The 14780-nt window shown below is 43.0% G+C and overlaps 1 protein-coding gene across 3 annotated transcripts in view; it reads left to right on the top strand.

Moving 5' to 3' along the window:
- Positions 1 to 14780, top strand: part of TRRAP (transformation/transcription domain associated protein) — an 82787-nt gene that overhangs the window by 55800 nt on the left and 12207 nt on the right. For all 3 annotated transcript variants that reach the window (XM_072120482.1, XM_072120480.1, XM_072120481.1), the window contains 7 exons: positions 330 to 521; positions 2414 to 2609; positions 2701 to 2966; positions 5140 to 5240; positions 7114 to 7315; positions 7437 to 7601; positions 13796 to 13886. In XM_072120482.1, coding sequence (XP_071976583.1) covers positions 330 to 521; positions 2414 to 2609; positions 2701 to 2966; positions 5140 to 5240; positions 7114 to 7315; positions 7437 to 7601; positions 13796 to 13886 — 1213 coding nt within the window. The remainder of the gene's footprint in view (positions 1 to 329; positions 522 to 2413; positions 2610 to 2700; positions 2967 to 5139; positions 5241 to 7113; positions 7316 to 7436; positions 7602 to 13795; positions 13887 to 14780) is intronic.

The following is a 14780-nucleotide window of genomic DNA, read 5'->3' as shown; positions in this document are numbered from 1 at the left end:
TTTATATTTTTAGGATAAGTCAACTTCATCAGAACAATAAGGGTCCAACTACTTGTCTGCAGATTGAGGAATCCGGCCTCTTCACTCCACTCTACCTCCATACATGGAATACTGCCCACTCAATCCCATTTACTTTAATGGCTTAGGTTCCTCACATGACTTTAATCAGCAGATGAGTGGGGGGGGGTCCTTGGTTGTCAGATTCCCACCAATCTCATATTAACAACCTATTCTACGGATAAGCCATCGTAAAAACATCCCCTTATTGATTACCCAAATCAACATCTAACAATATTAGTAATTCCACAACTTTTGTCTTTCTTTTATAGGTGGAGCTGAGTTGTCCAAAGGAGATGGCATGGAAGGTCAATATGTATCGCGGCTACTTGGCCATTTGCCACCCAGAAGAACAGCAGCTAAACTTCATTGAAAGACTGGTAGAGATGGCCAGCAGCTTGGCCATCCGGGAATGGAGGAGGCTTCCGTACGTCGTGTCTCACGTTCACACCCCGTTATTACAGGTAATAAGCCAGCGACGGAACGGATAGTCACGGAACAGTATGCATTTAGTGTCGAAGCTCCATCTACTAGTGGCTGTATTTGCCTTTTAAACTACTTAACCTGATAATAATCATCATTATTCTCTCCCTGATTAAATGATTAAGTGTAGACTAAATACTATCGATTCGTCAGAGAGGTGGGTCTGCCGTGCGTGGCTTCTTGAAAGGGGAGGGGTCTGCCGTGCGTGGCTTCTTGAAAGGGGAGGGGTCTGCCGTGCGTGGCTTCTTGAAAGGGGAGGGGTCTGCCGTGCGTGGCTTCTTGAAAGGGGAGGGGTCTGCCGTGCGTGGCTTCTTGAAAGGGGAGGGGTCTGCCGTGCGTGGCTTCTTGAAAGGGGAGGGGTCTGCCGTGTGTGGCTTCTTGAAAGGGGAGGGGTCTGCCGTGCGTGGCTTCTTGAAAGGGGAGGGGTCTGCCGTGCGTGGCTTCTTGAAAGGGGAGGGGTCTGCCGTGCGTGGCTTCTTGAAAGGGGAGGGGTCTGCCGTGCGTGGCTTCTTGAAAGGGGAGGGGTCTGCCGTGCGTGGCTTCTTGAAAGCGGAGGGGGAGTGTCTGTATTACACGGTCATCCCCCTGCAATACATGCACTGAAGTCTCTTCACTCAGGTTGCAACGATTAAAGACATTGAATGACAAAAGTACAAACTGAGCCGTGAGTTTGCAGCTGCAGTAATTACTTTTTTTTCCCCTGTAATATCTGATAGCGTGTGATTAAATACCTGCAAGAAAATTAAATTTACATGATGAATGGTGGAAGAAAGGAGGTTAAGGTATTGTGTGCGCTGATACTGCGATAATTGTGAAAAATATTACTTTGCTTTAATTTATTTTGTTTCAGGAGATTTGACTTTGTAAATGTGAGCCGAGTCCTCGGGCATTTATCTTATTTAGTTGATTAGCAGCAAATACAACTGTTATCTCCCTCTTGTCTCTCGGACGCTCGGAGAGGTTTATTTAATGGTTATGTTAATGGGATGCGCAGGAGAGCGGCGCCCACAACCTTCCCCCTATCCTTTGTCACTATGAAATCGCTTTAGTTTGTGGTCGTCTAATGGTCGTGCAATTTCAATTAACAAATTTTAGGTGTTTTATAAGCAGAATCGGAGAGTGCACGTAATAATTGTTTTTTTTCTTTTTACAAGCGGTGCCCCCTTTATCTAGAGGTTGTATTTGGTATTGCAACTTCAAACCAATGACTGACTGGTTTTAGGAAACTTTTCTGAAATGGGTCTCAAAGATTGCATAGCCCTGTTTTCAAGGGTGATGCCACACATGGCGTTTTTGGTCCATTTTTAAGCATGCGTTTTTAAAACGCATCCGTTTTTTGACCATTTTTGTCTGTTGTTCCCAATTATTTTAATAGATAAACAGGTTATAGGCAGCCATACCCATGGCAAGCGGTCAAAAACTGATGCGTTTTCAAAAGGACTGAAAACGCATGCTTAAAAAACAGAGCAAAAACGCAGTGTGTGGCATCACCCCTAGACTGAAAACGTAGCAGATTTTGGCCGTGTTTACGAGTTGCATTTAGTAACATAACTCAAGTGCTGTATGGAGGAACTACCTCTGATGCATTCAGACCTACAAATTTGCGTTCAGGAACAAGCCACACGTGTTTTGCCAGTAAACAATTGATTGCATACGTTGCTTGTTCCTAAACGCATGTGTTAAGATCCAAACATATCTGCGTCTAGTAGTAGCTCATTCCCTGTGCTGGAGCGCTACAAAACGCGTGAACGTTCCCCAAGCTATGCTCTCTGCAAGATGATTTTGCTTCAGAAAATGCCACAGATAGACAGGATATTCGCCCCAAAATATTTGCCAGGTATATATTGAGATCTGTATTACCTGTGTGTTTCAGGCCGCACAGCAGATCATTGAACTTCAAGAAGCTGCTCAGATAAATGCAGGACTACAGCCCACCAATTTAGGAAGGAACAACAGCCTCCATGACATGAAGACCGTGGTGAAAACCTGGAGGAACCGGCTGCCCATAGTGTCCGATGACCTGTCACACTGGAGCAGTATCTTCATGTGGAGGCAGCACCATTACCAAGGTGGGTGCAGAGGTTCTACATTGGTTAGGTATAAGGTGTAATACTCTTACAATAAGTAGTAGCTGCTCACCACTACTCGTACTCTTCATAGCTATAGTGAATGCCTACGATAACAGCACGCAACACGACCCGAGCTCCAACAATGCAATGCTGGGAGTACACGCCTCAGCCTCCGCCATCATCCAGTACGGCAAGATCGCCAGAAAGCAAGGACTGGTCAACGTGGCCCTGGACATCCTGAGCCGCATACACACCATCCCTACCGTGCCCATTGTGGACTGTTTCCAGAAAATCCGACAACAGGTCAAGTGCTACCTGCAGCTGGCCGGAGTCATGGGGAAGAACGAATGCATGCAGGTAAGTGATCTTGGGCTGTCATGTGGATTCTCCTACACCGTCTGGATCGTCTAATCATAGTAGATGTAGATATTTCTATCTCTGAATTCCTTACACCAGGGTACCCTTCTTACTGGGGGTGCTCTCCTTACTTTTCTGTTACACATCCCCCATTGTCCTTCTTTCCTAAACACATACTCACTTTTCCACATACCCTCTTAGCTTTGCTTGTTGCTTCTATTTTGTGCCGCACTGTGTGTCAATGAAGCTTGCAGGTACGATAATATCACTTAGCACCTGCCGAAGGCGCAATGGTGGAGCTAGGAGCCAGCGGTTCCCTGCTTTATCATCATAATCGCAGTTCGACTGCTGCTTCCAACAAGGAACTAGCAAGCGCTGATCAACCATAGAACTTACTGACCGCTACTCATTTGTGTTGCCATTTTACCCAACCTAGTGTCCAGTACATGGGAGAGGGTCCATTGCTCCTGTGATCCCCAATAACTGGATCGTTGGCTGATCAGTAGGACATTTATACAAGCCAATACACCAGGCCAATCGCTCCCAGAATTTGGGAGTCTGTGTACAGGTAGACGACTGCCTTTAAATACACTAAGTAAACAGTGGCGGTATTATTTATTATACACCTGTAAAGTAACCGATAAGATGATCTTGAACTCTGGCAGAAGTCGTCTGCGCCTGATCATCCCTGAAAGACAATAGCGAGTAACACAGCGGCGCGGCTCTGATATCCTGCCATTATGAGATTAGTTTAAGTGGATAAACCTCTCCGGAGTTTAGCCATTCCAGAGTTAGACAATAGCCCGGTCTGGGTCAGACGACGGAGCATGAAGAACCAGTAGGGAACTTTCTGGAAAAAAAATCCCAATTACTGAAGCCTGAAGTGTTAATTGGACGAGCCTGGTTTAACCTTGTACAGGGAGCCATTAGCGGGCGCGTTATCTCTGTAGGACGCTCCGTCCTATTTCATGGTAATATTTCCTGGGAGCTTTGGAGGTTTATACTACATCCTGTAAATGGTAGCGGACGTCTGGTCTGGCCACTCGGGGCATACTACCATAACAGTGTATGTTTATGGCAATGAGGGGTCAGTCGTACAATGTCCATGTTGTATGTCTGCATGATAGTTGCTTCAGTGATTGATTGAAGAAGTTTGCCTCTAAAGACACATGATCGACCTGTCCCTTCATTCAGTTACTGGTAAAGGCTCCTCCATTCTCCTGAGGGATGACAACAATCAAGCTCTACCTCTCCTTAATGTATACTTTCATAAATATCCACTTTATACCATTCTTATATTATTCCTCATAGAAAGGCAGAAATTAATGGGCATTTACCACCAGGATAGAGTGTATGCAAATGAGCCCGAGGGGCTCCAGGTTCTGTAAGTGTTAATGGAGCCTGGAGCCCCTCAGGCTCATTTGTATACAGACGACCCTCCTGGTGGTAGATGTCCTTAAAATTAGGTTTTACGAGTTGGTGGTGAATCCCTGCACACTCAAACTGTCCAATCACTGTTGACCGTATTGAGTCCCTTGCATACAAACATGTATTTTTTTTTTTTGTATGTGCTAGCTATACTATTAATACGACTTGCACACGGCCCTAGTGACTTTAATGGGAAATACGACCATTCAAATAAATGAAACGATATTTCCCATTGCTGAATGTGCAAACTGGCTGGACATGTCCTCTCTATGGACCGATTTACGTCACGGCCCCCCAGATTCCTACGGGGAGGGGTAGGTTACCACCTGGTTGATCACACAGCTGTCTGCATGAAGCCTTAGGTGTTGGCACACACAAACCTAACAAGTGGAATGCTATTACCCAGTTGTCATTGTTTTTTAGACGTTTGTTGGAAATAACAGAGCAACAAAGAGATGCAATAGTGTTACAAGAAATATGCTTCAGAGTTGATATTCCACATGTGATAAAAGCTTACAAATTATTCTGACTTGATTTGGGACTGCTAATCCTTTTGTGCCTAATACCTGGTACGTTGTAGTTTGGAGATATTTCCATTGCAGTTAACACAAGTTATGGGGATATATGAGGGATTTTGCAGCAGGGAAGTTTTGTCACCAGGAGTCACTTGATGGCCTTTGGCCGTTCGTTCTTTTAGTGGCTTCCCAGAATAGTTCATTGATTGAGTTTTTTTTCCTTCCTTTAGGGTCTGGAGGTGATTGAATCCACCAATTTGAAATACTTCACCAAAGAGATGACAGCCGAATTCTACGCTCTCAAGGGAATGTTCCTCGCGCAGATAAACAAGTACGTGACATCATATTTACCATTACTGCCAGGGAACCAAGTCTTTCACTATCCACAGGGGATAACTTGCTGATTGGTGGGGGGCCCACTACTCATGAAAATAGGGGCTTTTGTACCCCAAATGAATAGTGGACATGGTCACTCTTGTGCCTTCATCTCTATGGTGCTTATGGATATAGCGGAGCACTGTCGGTGTCATAGACCGTGAATAGAGCGTCAGCACACATGTCCCACCTGCCACTTGGGGTTCCAACCACATGTTTAAGGGTTGTCTGGTCACTTCAAGATCAAGATGAAATTATTTGGCGCAGGAGGTGAAAGATCACCTTTTAAGATAAGATTTATAATTTAGCAGTAATTTCATGGTTCTACATCCAGTAGTAGATTGAGGGGGGCCCTGCCCACCTGCCAGTCCTCTATAGAGGTCACCCATGGCCACACATCCTTATCCGCCACCTCGTACGTGCACAAGGTGATAGCACAAGTATGAAGAAAGTCATCAGAGGTTGTCAGCGTGATAGATCGCCCAGGCGAGGAGAAAGAATAGGAAGGGCTTGTGACAAATCTGGTTAGTGAGAGAAAGTGTTGATAAAGTGAGTCATTTATCAGCGCGGTCCCTCAGTAATAGCCTTCATGGCTGCGCCGCGCACCGGACCAGGCGCCTCTGTGTGTGCAGCTTCTTCTCTAACTTCTCCCTCTCACTATAGAAGCAGCAGAATTGGTTCTGCTGTATTAGGGCTAATTAGCTTTTTAATAGACTGGCTGTCACTTGGAGTTATTAGCTTATGCATCATGCTTTCTTAAGTATTAGCACTGGAGGAGAGGGGAAGAGAGGGTTGTGTCCCGTATTCCTCCTCCGATATTGTACAGTCCAAGCCTCAGACTCTACGACAGGGGTTCTGATGCTTTATTGATCTGATATTCTTCTACGTTACAATCTGGTTTAAAGGAACCATGCAGGAAATATGTATTATAGTGCAGCCCTCCAGCATCCGCATAGACAGTGATTAGGAGTTGGAGATACTCACACGCTGTACTCAGCAATTTCCAACGCTCCCTTAGTATTGAATGCAGTGGCAGGACAATTCCCAGTAGTTAGATATATGTACGGAAATATATGTATTGACACTCATGTTATTATGTGTTGCTGCATGGTCTGATGTTGTCGACACTTACGGTGCAGCAAACAACCCCAACTGGTAACACTTATATCCTCCGACTTGGCTATTCTAAGTTTTGGGTGGCCATATCTTTTAAACGGGTTGTCAGATTTTAACAAAAACACCAAATTGATCAGGAGCACATTGGCAATTAAATAAGGAATTTGTACCTGGAGATGCATCCTGTGTTTAGCCAATGTTTATCCCTCCCATTTATAATGGAAATTATTCTAATAATGTATTTTAATTGGTAAATGCCTCATAAGGGTATATCGAAGGGTATATATAAGGCTGATCGACTCCATGTATTTGGGGGCCCATAGAAGTGATAATTGGTAATTCTCCTCGTACAAGACATCAGACATATTTGTTTACTGCCATTCATCTCATAACCATTCTTCATTTAGTGAACCTATATGCAAATACATATTTGGGGAAATAATTAGTCAGGATTCATAAACGAGCTCGTAATGGTACAATTAATCAGACAGAAACACTGTGAAACCACAACGAACATTAAAAAAGATTTTGGAGCGGCTCCGGCCCTATGTGTAGCCGGGAGCCAATTAGTAAATGCAGCATTGTAATGATCTTTAAATGAGCCGCTAGGCCTCCGCCGAGCTGGTGTGGGTTTTAAGATATAATAACCAGATTTTTATAATTATGTTTTTAGTTGTCTCTCTGACCATAACAAATTATTTTATTCCTCCAAGGTCGGAGGATGCGAACAAGGCTTTCTCTGCTGCGGTGCAGATGCATGATGTGCTGGTCAAGGCCTGGGCCATGTGGGGAGACTACTTGGAAACCATTTTTGTCAAGGAGCGTCAGCTTCATCTTGGGGTGTCTGCCATTACCTGCTATCTGCATGCCTGCCGTCACCAGAATGAAAGCAAGTCCAGGAAATATTTGGCAAAGGTAAGTGCTAGTCCAAGTCCAGTAGGCCATGTGCCTTAGATACCCCACTCCGGATTCCCCTACAAGGTCAAACTGGCCCAACAGAGAATAGTAACGTCCTCTCTTACCTCCGTGGTTATAGGTCCTGTGGCTCCTGAGCTTTGATGATGAGAAGAACACTCTGGCGGACGCTGTGGATAAATACTGTATCGGGGTTCCCCCCATCCAGTGGCTCGCCTGGATCCCGCAGCTACTTACCTGCTTGGTGGGCTCCGAAGGAAAACTCCTTCTGAATCTTATTAGCCAGGTAGGTTCTCCTTTATTTTCTGGACTATTATCTGTGTATAATCCAGGACTTTGCCTGGGGTGTTTTTATGTAGGTTATTCATATGCAGTATTGGTTCAGTTAAATGCAAAATCTTAAATTTGTCTAAATTTAAAAATACCATTAAAGGGAAAAACTTGTCACGGACAACCCCTTTTAATGATTGCTGAGGGTCCCAGTGGAGGGATAAAAGGAATGAGGGTCCATTGTACCCCTTCAAGAATAAAGAAGCTGGTCAAACATGCGCCCTATTCTCTACTCGTCTCATTGGGACTCCGCTACTTCCATCAGTACCATAGAAGGAGCGGCAACGCACATGTCCATCCTGCCACTCCGTTTGGGGTACATCAAACCCTCACCAATCAGCAAGTTATCGGAATCAGAAATGTACCCCTATCCTGTAGAGACGGGTTATAAGTCTGGACTCTACATAATGTACCAGTAATATTCCTTATCTACGTGGTAGGGGAAAACTTGCATATTATTCTTTTATTTTTGGCTCTTATAATTAATATTCTATGGTGCAAATTTTCCAATGAACCCAACCCCCCATACCCCCCCCCCAGCCTTGTCTGACTCTTGTGTAGACATTCGGGTGGGCGATTTTATTTATCTTTTTTAAATTTCGCATTAACCAAAGTGGTAGTTTCCTGGAACGCCCACTGTAAATCGAGTTAACTGGTAGGTTATACCTTATTATTGGATGTAAGTGCTCGCTAATTATTTTATAAAGGGGAATGGAAATGAGCAGAAATTGCCTCATGTTTCACAGTAATTGTTCTGTGCATTGTGCGGATTCACGGAGGCCGGGAAATCAGTGCTCAAATTCCATTAAGCCAATTGAGTTAATGTATACGTGTGCGTATGTCTGATTATAGACCCCAATGATACGTGTTGTGGTTTCTGATCTATAAATACATATATGTATGTATAAATGTCTATATTCCTATACAATATATTAGTATGTGTGTATATATATTAGTATGTGTGTATATATAGAAGTAAGCACACACAGAAATGTGGATTCACTTGTACTTTTTAACCATGTCATTTAACCTGATCTGAGGTAATTTTCCCCTAAAAAGTACATCAAGATAGCACCACAATTTCCACACGTTGTCCCCATGACTTGTACCAAATCATGTTCACTTTGATGCTACTGTGTTATGCCGAATTTTTACCACAACAAAATCCAAGCGCAAAGTCTGTGTGAACCTCCCATTATCATTTCTGTGCAATACTCAATACGGTTGCAACAATTTCATTGGCGCACGCTTGTGGAATAGTTGGGGGACAACATAGCCGCTTTGGTCATGCCAAAGTCGCAGCCAAAATGGAGGCCCAATGACCGATAGAAGTAGGGTCCAGTCGTTGTATTGCCTCAGTGAGGACGCCGAGTGACTCTACACATAACTATATCCGCCATATCCTTCTTACCATGGGGATGTAATGAGGTGTAACCAGACGCTCAGTACCCCCAGTCTAGTGATCAGTGGTGCCCCATATGCTTATAGTCTCCCCTTTTATACTTTTACCTCACAGCATGTAGAACCCATTATTGATCTCCATTGTTTTAGCCCCATGTATCTCTATGGGCTCACTCACACATTCATTGGGGGAGAGTTATCATTAGTCTTTTAGTCAGATCTGTTCTAGTTGCTCATGACAACCAATCAGAGCTCAGCTTTCATTTTCCCACAGCTGTTTATAAAATTAAAGCTGAGCTCTTATTGGTTTCCATGGGAAACTAGAACAGTTTTACCTCAGAAACCTGATGATAAATCTCCCCCATTGTTTCCATGGCCCTGTGAGTCGACTGCCTGAGCCGTAAAAAAAAAAAATAAAAAAAATAATGGGTCTTTTCTCCTGTCATAGCCACGAGAACGGAGGCAGTGTCTTACAGGCTGCAAACAACGGACCTGAATGCTGGTCGCCTTATATAGCGAGTGTTCAATAGAGCAAATTATTTTTCATTTCCAGTCCAGATTCCAGGAATCTACCATTTTTATGGCGACTATTCGTTACTTCCCCACAGTGAAAAAACGTTAAAAAAAGGAAAAAGTTGCGATGAGTGAGAATCCTGCCCTTTTCATTATATGACCGGTTCCCATGGAAACCCTGTCCTCGTTATAAATTACATTCCCGCGTCCTGCCTCACGAGTGACACAATTTGTGCATATTTTATGAAGCCTTGTTAGGAGAGCGGCGGTTATGACAAAACGCTCCGGCACCGGCGCGCTCACCTTTATCAGTATGCCGACAAAGCTCCTTAACCCTCTCGCTGCCACCACAGGAACCCGCATAGCCACGGCTGCCTCTAGTGTAGTCACAGGGCGGCTAATAAAACTCAAGTGGTTTGTGCCCAGATGTAATGAAGTACGTAATGTGCAGCGGATGAAACCCTCCATCTACTAATCCTTCCTAAAGCAGCTTCTCCGGGGTAGACGAGGCCCTGCTTTTAACAAAGATATTTTTTCCTTCTGAGCTTCCATTATGTAAAGTAAAATTACCTAGTAGCCCTGATCATATTCTACTCCATTATTTACTACTACATCTAGCAGCCCTGATCATATTCTACTCCATTATATACTACTACATCTAGCAGCCCTGATCATATTCTACTACGTTATACACTACTACACCTAGCAGCCCTGATCATATTCTACTCCATTATACACTACTACATCTAGCAGCCCTGATCATATTCTACTCCATTATATACTACTACATCTAGCAGCCCTGATCATATTCTACTACGTTATACACTACTACACCTAGCAGCCCTGATCATATTCTACTCCATTATAAACTACTACACCTAGCAGCCATGATCATATTCTACTCCATTATACACTACTACATCTAGCAGCCCTGATCATATTCTACTCCATTATATACTACTACACCTAGCAGCCATGATCATATTCTACTCCATTATTTACTACTACATCTAGCAGCCCTGATCATATTCTACTACGTTATACACTACTACACCTAGCAGCCCTGATCATATTCTACTCCATTATATACTACTACATCTAGCAGCCCTGATCATATTCTACTACGTTATACACTACTACACCTAGCAGCCCTGATCATATTCTACTCCATTATATACTACTACATCTAGCAGCCCTGATCATATTCTACTACGTTATACACTACTACACCTAGCAGCCCTGATCATATTCTACTCCATTATAAACTACTACACCTAGCAGCCATGATCATATTCTACTCCATTATACACTACTACATCTAGCAGCCCTGATCATATTCTACTCCATTATATACTACTACACCTAGCAGCCCTGATCATATTCTACTCCATTATATACTACTACACCTAGCAGCCCTGATCATATTCTACTACGTTATACACTACTACACCTAGCAGCCCTGATCATATTCTACTACGTTATACACTACTACACCTAGCAGCCCTGATCATATTCTACTCCATTATAAACTACTACACCTAGCAGCCATGATCATATTCTACTCCATTATACACTACTACATCTAGCAGCCCTGATCATATTCTACTCCATTATATACTACTACACCTAGCAGCCCTGATCATATTCTACTACGTTATACACTACTACACCTAGCAGCCCTGATCATATTCTACTACGTTATACACTACTACACCTAGCAGCCCTGATCATATTCTACTCCATTATAAACTACTACACCTAGCAGCCCTGATCATATTCTACTCCATTATATACTACTACACCTAGCAGCCCTGATCATATTCTACTACGTTATACACTACTACACCTAGCAGCCCTGATCATATTCTACTCCATTATACACTACTACATCTAGCAGCCCTGATCATATTCTACTACGTTATACACTACTACAGCTAGCAGTCCTCATCATATTCTACTCCATTATAAACTACTACACCTAGCAGCCATGATCATATTCTACTCCATTATACACTACTACAGCTAGCAGCCCTGATCATATTCTACTCCATTATATACTACTACACCTAGCAGCCATGATCATATTCTACTCCATTATACACTACTACAGCTAGCAGCCCTGATCATATTCTACTCCATTATACACTACTACACCTAGCAGCCCTCATCATATTCTACTCCATTATAAACTACTACACCTAGCAGCCATGATCATATTCTACTCCATTATACACTACTACATCTAGCAGCCCTGATCATATTCTACTACGTTATACACTACTACAGCTAGCAGTCCTCATCATATTCTACTCCATTATAAACTACTACACCTAGCAGCCATGATCATATTCTACTCCATTATACACTACTACAGCTAGCAGCCCTGATCATATTCTACTCCATTATATACTACTACACCTAGCAGCCATGATCATATTCTACTCCATTATACACTACTACACCTAGCAGCCATGATCATATTCTACTCCATTATACACTACTACAGCTAGCAGTCCTCATCATATTCTACTCCATTATACACTACTACAGCTAGCAGTCCTCATCATATTCTACTCCATTATACACTACTACACCTAGCAGCCCTCATCATATTCTACTCCGTTATACACTACTACAGCTAGCAGTCCTCATCATATTCTACTCCATTATATACTACTACACCTAGCAGCCCTGATCATATTCTACTCCATTATATACTACTACACCTAGCAGCCCTGATCATATTCTACTACGTTATACACTACTACACCTAGCAGCCCTGATCATATTCTACTCCATTATACACTACTACAGCTAGCAGCCCTGATCATATTCTACTACATTATACACTACTACACCTAGCAGCCCTGATCATATTCTACTCCATTATAAACTACTACACCTAGCAGCCATGATCATATTCTACTCCATTATACACTACTACACCTAGCAGCCCTCATCATATTCTACTCCGTTATATACTACTACACCTAGCAGCCCTGATCATATTCTACTACTTTGTACACTACTACACCTAGCAGCCCTCATCATATTCTACTACTTTATACACTACTACACCTAGCAGCCCTCATCATATTCTACTACTTTATATACTACCACACCTGGCAGCCCTCATCATATTCTACTACTTTATATACTACTACACCTAGCAGCCATGATCCTATTCTACTCCATTATATGCTACTACACCTAGCAGCCCTCATCATATTCTACTACTTTATACACTACTACACCTAGCAGCCCTCATCATATTCTTCTTCTTTATATACTACTACACCTAGCAGCCCTCATCATATCCTACTCCATTATATACTAGTAAACCTAGCAGCCCTGGTTATATTCTACTACTTTATACTCTATTACACCTAGCAGCCCTGATCATGTTCCACTACTTTATACACTACTACACCTAGCAGCCCTGATCATATTCCACTACTTTATACACTACTACACCTAGCAGCCCTGATCATATTCCACTACTTTATACACTACTACACCTAGTAGCCCTGATCATATTCTGCTACTTTATAGTCTACTACTACACCTAGCATCCCTGATCATATTCTACTAATTTATACACTACTACACCTAGCAGCCCTGATCATAGTCTACTAATTTATACTCTACTACACCAAGCAGCTGAGACCCCCACTGATCACAGGGACGGGACCCCCAGAAATCTGGTGAGTAGGGGTTTCCCATTCTCACTAATTAAAGGGATGGCTACTGGAGTATGTGTCCTTCTGCTCCAGTCATTACTGTGGGAGTTTAGTAAATGGTAGAGGACAGCACTGTGTTATTTCCATCACTCCCATTCCATGTCTAATAAAGTAGTGGAGATACAGAGGGTTGTTCTCCGTATTTTCCATAGTATTGAGTGGAGGGGCAAGATACATAATCAACCTTCCACCTCATCTGTTAGTAAGAATGGAATCCTCTTTATTGGGTGGGGACCCAGCATTGGGACCCCCATCGATCGGAATGGGGGATAACAATCAGTTTAGGCTGCACCAGATTCTCTCTCCAGCAGTCTGATGTAAGACTGTCTAGTCTCTCTGTGTACTGTCTCTCTTCATCTCTCCTATATCTCCAGCCTATATACATAATCCCATTGGTTTTGTTTTGTGATCTTTCCCGACCCCCTACCCCGCCAGTTTCCACCTCTTCCCTCCATCAAAATGACCATAACGTCTGAACTGATTTTTCCATTCTCAGGTCGGCAGAGTCTATCCACAAGCCGTGTATTTCCCCATCCGGACTTTGTATTTAACCCTGAAGATCGAGCAGAGGGAGCGTTACAAAAGCGGTGAGTCTCCCACTTCCGAGAAGCAAATCTCTTGATGTTACACATCTATTACACGGGGAGAGGAAGTCATTTCACGCCTCCCATTTGTGTGCTGACGCAGCGTAAAGATGGCAAAAAGGACGGAAAATGGATTTTTGCTTCTCGCTAAATGTTGTTTTCTCTTAAATCTTACGGACAGGGATTTATTTGAGGTGTCATTACTTTTTTCTTATATCATAGACTGATTCCATATTCCTTTTATGGGGCTGTTCTAGTAGTGAGCTGAAGATGGATCCTGACAGTCGTACATTTAGATGAGGGTCACTGCCTGTCTTTGGCGGGGTCAGAACTATATTCCTCCAAATGTTCCAATCTCCTTTATACCCCAAATAGTTTTAACACTAGAGTTTAAAGGACCCCTTCACTGTGAACAGTGTCTTAGTTGTTGGACCCACCGCTGATCACCAAGATCTCCCCTCTCCTGCGAAAATTGGGGTCACTTTATAAAACCAAAATACCCGATAACTGGATTGTACCAACTTTTATTTATTATCCCCCACCAATGACTCAAATAGATCCCCCTCCCCCTGTATATCACAAGAATGGAGTTTCGTTCTCACTAATTAGATAAAGCGGGGGTTAACTTGTTAACTGCAGGGGTCCGTTCTTGTAATTGTGGGGTCCTGGCAGTCAGACCCCCATAGATCAGTTTGCTATCCCCTCTCCTGTGGACAATCAAAGTTTAAATACCTAAGCTTCTTTCCTCCTGCATATTGCAGCTTTAGTGTAATAGAAAGCAGTAATGTAAAGAGCTCCCTCTAGTGGAGACTGCGGACAGGCAGATTTTTTTTTTGTACTCTAAATTAATAGGTTATTTGCTTCGTATATCTGGTTTTGTATTTTTAAAAATGGACC

The sequence above is a fragment of the Engystomops pustulosus genome, chromosome 8 (assembly GCF_040894005.1).
Source record: "Engystomops pustulosus chromosome 8, aEngPut4.maternal, whole genome shotgun sequence".
NCBI classification, from domain to species: Eukaryota; Metazoa; Chordata; class Amphibia; order Anura; family Leptodactylidae; genus Engystomops; species Engystomops pustulosus.
This window is presented reverse-complemented; position numbering and strand designations above follow the sequence as displayed.